This window comes from Lygodium microphyllum, chromosome 8, assembly GCF_053477565.2.
Source record: "Lygodium microphyllum isolate KBCC chromosome 8, Lygodium_microphyllum_v1.1.10, whole genome shotgun sequence".
Taxonomy (NCBI): Eukaryota; Viridiplantae; Streptophyta; class Polypodiopsida; order Schizaeales; family Lygodiaceae; genus Lygodium; species Lygodium microphyllum.
Genome location: NC_141142.1, coordinates 100,956,587 through 100,962,031, shown reverse-complemented (window position 1 = coordinate 100,962,031; position 5,445 = coordinate 100,956,587). Strand labels below are relative to the sequence as shown.

General features: G+C 38.9%; 1 protein-coding gene across 1 annotated transcript; it reads left to right on the top strand.

The window, feature by feature from the left end:
* The first annotated feature begins 581 nt into the window (after positions 1 to 581).
* On the top strand, positions 582 to 3,260 carry LOC148032664 (uncharacterized protein At4g22758-like). Its single transcript, XM_087683284.1, has 3 exons — positions 582 to 860; positions 1,309 to 1,555; positions 2,835 to 3,260. The coding sequence occupies exons 1-3, from the start codon at positions 816 to 818 to the stop codon at positions 2,927 to 2,929; spliced, it is 387 nt and encodes a 128-aa protein (XP_087539410.1). The 5' UTR covers positions 582 to 815; the 3' UTR covers positions 2,930 to 3,260.
* The last annotated feature ends 2,185 nt before the right edge of the window (positions 3,261 to 5,445 follow it).

The window sequence follows — 5,445 nt, the reverse complement described above, 5'->3', positions numbered from 1 at the left end:
GGATCTTTGGCATGTGAAATAAAAAGGTTCATTTTGAGTGGGATAATAGCTAAAATAGATGTCTCAGCACCAATGACGGTGAAATTATGAATATAGTTGTTCAACACGTTTTGAGTGATGAGATGTACTCCGTGTTGAATCATATGGTTTTTTCTGCTTGAATGAGATGGCTAGTGAGATGAGTCGCACTGAATCTTTTGGTGATTTGATCAATTGAATGAGTGTAGGGAGTGTGTGTTTTCTTGATTGGGTGGGGGGGGGGGGGGGGGGGGGGGTTAGGTTTGTAAAATGGGACATTGAGTCAAGTGATGGGGAAGAGCGACTTGGGGGGACTGAGGGCCCTTGAATTATTGGGAGTGGGTTAGGGGAAGGGCAGGCTTTTGTCTTTGAGCTACAAAAGCTATTGAGAGTAGAGCATGGAAAGGTGGTAGGAGCACGAGGGGTGGCTCTCTCTCTCTCTCTCTCTCTCTCTCTCTCTCTCTCTCTCAAGTTTCAACCACAAGCTCCCTTAATCGCACTGTCGTGGTCGCTATCGGCCGGGCCTTCGATTAACCTGAAAAGTAACTCACGTTCTCTCTTCCTGCTGCTAAGTAGCGACCTGCACCAGTAAGCCTTTTCATTTTGATACGACTGTTCGCTTTTGCGCTAAAAAATTGGGCATGCGACCAGTTTATGAGGCAATTCACTGAGAAAGCTCCTCCCACTCACACACAACACACACACACATCCCCTCTCTCTCTCTCTCTCTCTCTCTCTCTCTCTCAATCATGTAGGCATTGCTTCTCATCATCGTATCTCTGATCTGATCCCCAGCCATGGCCAGACCATCAGCTCTCTCGCAGCTCTTGAGCGCTTCTCAGGTAACTGATCATATTGGTCGACTGTACATAAGAAGTTTTCGACAGTTTCCCAAGTTTTTCTTCAGTATCATGGACTTCTGCTCTGAGGTACTGCATATTTAGCTAGGTGTGGTTGGGGACTAGCTAGGTTTGGGTTTGCAGGTGCTAGCCTTGGGTTTCCTACCCGACAGAAGCTCATAATATTGGCATAATTCACAACCCACATTGCGATGATATTTGAATCCAATTGCGATGATATCCGTGGGAATTGTCGGGGGAATTCGTCCAAATTTTCTTGTGATAATGCCTGCAATAGCAATGAATCCTCATGAGACGAGTGCTATAAGGGCATAAGTGCACTCTGTAATGCAGGATACTGATTATCGGCAGAGAATTAGATTAGAAGCTAATTTGCAGGCTCTTCGCATAATACTTGTGGATTAATTAATGGCTACTCATAATACTGCAGGTGAGAAGCAACAAGCTATTAAGCAGCAGCGGCGGAGACGAAGGATCAGGGGCCGGTAGCAGGATGCTGGTGTCAGTGAGCCTGATGGGGAGCATCTGGGAGGTCCGGCTGGTGATGAGAGGGCAGGCCTCGGTGAGGGAGCTGATCAGGGCCGCCCTCGCCTCCCTCTCCAAAGAAGGCCGACCCCTCCCTTCTGGGCCGGACCCCGAGGCCTACCACCTCTTTGCTTCTCCCTTCTCCCTCCAAGGTAAGCTTGGCCTACCTTCTATCTCCCCTTAGCAACTAACCCAACCCTTTTTACTCTAATCTCATCTAATCTAAGCTATCCAATGTAATACATCTCCTTTCCTCCTCTTTCCTTCTTTACCTATGTATTGATTTTTGATGTTGGGATATCACCCATCACCCAACTGGGCCTAAGGGCCAGCACCCATTCTAGCCATATGCTTGCACTTGGCTAATGAACCCCCCTCACTCGCTTACCCAAGATTTGAGCTCCAGAGCCCAAACAAAACACAATCATTATCACACCAACCTAGTTGTGGCTTGTGTGTATAGCTACTCTCTATTAATGACCCCTCCTATGTATCCTAATCAAAGCCTCTAATTTCTTTGTCTAACTTAGTTGAATCTAATGCCTCTCCTATCCCCTTATCCTTTCTATTCCACTTATCTCCACTAGGCTAATCACCCATACTAATCCACTCTAATCTTATCCTCTTTTTTGCATGAATTGAACTAGTCATAAGGTAATCCCATTGGGCATCTTCTTACTATTTGTCTTTTACTTCATGATCACTCATGCACACTACTTGTTTCCTAAAGAGGAAGATTTACTTCGATTCTTAAACAAGTCCATTTTCCTTGCTGACTTATATATTAACTTTATTTGTATTTCAACATGGTATTCTGCACTAATCCATCGTCTAGTGTCTCAAAACATCATGTTATTTTGAAGGTGTCACTTTTGGTAGCATATAGCATTATCTTTTTCATGTGTAATCATCATGTTGTACCAAGCCTCTAAATAAAGAAAAGTGAGCCCTCTCTCTCTCTCTCTCTCTCTCTCTCTCTCTCTCTCTCTCTCTCTCTCTCTCTCTCTCTCTCTCTCTCTCTCTCTCTCTCTCTCTCTCTCTCTCTCATGTACTTTAAGCTTATTCTTAATGCTTTATAGCCATTTTGTACAATTCTCACATGCATACTACATTACTACTATGACATGCAATAACTTTAAGATGGAACTATTGTTAAGGGCATAACTTGACATGTAGAGGCCTTGATTTTTATTCTTGCAAAGCATTTTTATAACCACTTTACTCAACTATGACATGCATGAACAATAACTTTAAGATGGAACTATTGCTAAGGGCATATCTTGACATGTAGAGGCCTTGATTTTTATTTGTGCAAAGCCTTTTATAACCACTTTACCTCACATATGCGGACTATGCTGAAGTTATTTCTTTTAGTTTCTTTAGACTTGGTGTCTAATCTATGGAAATCTAAAATTGTATTGTTTACATTAGGCCTTGACATGGACTCTAAGGTTATTGAGCTAGGAGCAAGAAGCTTTGTCTTACGAAGCAAAAGCCAACTACCAAGTGCAAGTTCACAAATGTGAATTCTACATCAAGTCGGTTGGCCATGTGTAGCCATTATTTCTGTTGGCCTGGATAAACAAGCTCAAAAAATAAAGGAGTCAATCAATTTCTTTGGTTTAATGAAGCACAAATACATCGTGGCAAAATCTTGACTAGAATGTTGCTCAATCAAAGCATTTTTATTTCACATATGAAGAAAAAATGCTTATTGCCTTCTCATAGGAAATATTAATTCCAGCTTAAATATGATGCAAAACAAATCATAGATTGTTTACCCCACACGAAAAGTGGATATTCTTCTTTATTGTATTAAGATCATTAATCGAACACATCAACCCATGGATTGAGTTATATTTTGGACATGCATGAATTAGAATGCACATACGTTGTATATATATATATATATATATATATATATATATATATATATATATATAGATATCTCTCTCTCTCTCTCTCTCTCTCTCTCTCTCTCTCTCTCATGTATATGCGCATGCATGCTCTTTTTGTGTGTGTGTGGGTTGCATCAAAACAAGGGATGAAGTTCAATAGTCTATTTTTGCATATGGTACTCAAAATTTCTAGTCAATAATGTTAATCCCCAAGTTTAATGGAACAAACTCCTCTCTATCCACTCGCAATGCATTGTGTTTATCTTCTAGGTTTGAAACAATCGTTCTTACTAGCTTCAATAAACCAATTTATTCCCTTGAAATTATTGTTACTAATCAAATCATATGAAGTGTTGCAAAGGAATAGCTAAGGCATGCTATTCTTTGGTGATATAATGTCTTCTTCAAGATTTAGTTTGTATGGTACATTGCTATACATTTCTTATAATGCAAATGCTAGTGTCATTGTTTGACATATTTCTTAATCAATTTGACTAGTCTTTATAATTCGAGTAGTGGTCTACCATATCATGGTTTTCTATGTATTTATTCTCTACAATGCACTATGGGTATTATAATACATGATGGGTTCCCAACCTTTGCATGTTGCTTTATAATGATTGCATTGTGTTGCACTATGGATTAATGAATTTATGGGTTCATATCATGGTTACCATATTCCATCCACTAGGCTATGCCAATTGATAGCATCCAGTGTGCACGATGTGTTTTACTTTGTATTTGGCATATGAATGTTCATTTAGGAACCTTCAAGTTATCTTCATATTAGCCTAAGATATGAAGGGTCACATAATTGTATGCATATTAGAGGAAGTTGAGTATTGGAATTATTGGAGAAGAGGAAGGGGAGAGAGAATAGTTCTTATTTATTCTGTACTTTTCTTCTTCATTTATGACATAATAATAGTGTATCTTTTGGAAAGGCAACGATAATATATTCATGCATGCACTTTGTCTCTAGTATCTATATTGTAACCTGAATTTTTATACCATTTTCTTGAAGTCTAATTACTATGTATTATCATATTTTGATTTAGAAAATATGTGGCCCAAATCATGAATCTTGTGAGTATTCAGGAAACATTTTGTATTGGTTGTTATTCTTGATTGTACTATGATAGAATAGGCCAATACAACCATGCCTTCATGGATAAGGCATATAGGTAGGATTGTTTCTTTCCAAGGGTAGAAGACTACAAAACGTGATCCAATCTTCCATGCCAATATTTAAATAGGTTGGTGGATCCTATTGCCATAGTTAAAGAACTTGGGATTGATGCTCAAGCCACCTTTTCCCTAATTGCAAGCATACTTTAAGTATTTTCTGTATTATATTAAGCGATAGTACCGCTCTAAGTCCTTGTGAAAAATAAAAGGTATGTTTGATAGGTTTATCATGAGACTTCCATTGTTCTAGTATAGTGATCTCATAGTCCCAATTGATAGGGTTGCTTTCTTGCATTTGTGGGGAAAAGGCAGTTTAACACCTCCTAGGGTGAGGCAACAAACTTTCTTCTCATTCTTTGCACTTTCTCCCTTCTTCTTTGCTTCAAATTTGTCATTACTACCAAGGGAATATGTTCATCTTAAGCACTTGCAATGTGTTGTGGCTTCTATGGTATTGACTTTGTAGTATCCATTAGATCCCATTCTTGCACTTTGAATGATGGTGGTGAGGAAGGAAGTTCTTTAGTGGTTGGAATCGGTTCTTAGGTGAATAGGATACTGATAATCCCTAAATCTTTTGTCCTGAGCCCAACTTCTCTTAATTGTAGTACACAATCATTCTTTGTGATTTTGCATTCTAATTTAGGTATATTCCCTTTGAAGCTGTAATTGAGTGCTCTTCTAGTGAGCTACAACTTTCAATTAAGTTTTTCAATCAAATCTTGTTGACACTTTCAGCAAGGTGTTGACAAAACTTGCTACTAATTTAACCCTTTCCTTTACTCCATTTCACTCACATTCTAATTGAGCTAATCTTGTGGCCAAATCAAGCATGATATTTGCATTTCCCTCTTCCAAACTAGCCAATATTTTCCTTTGCATGTTCCAATTCCATGTTTTTCCACTTCATTAGGATTTCCAATGCTATGCATTGCTCCTTTGAGGCTTGTCTTAAT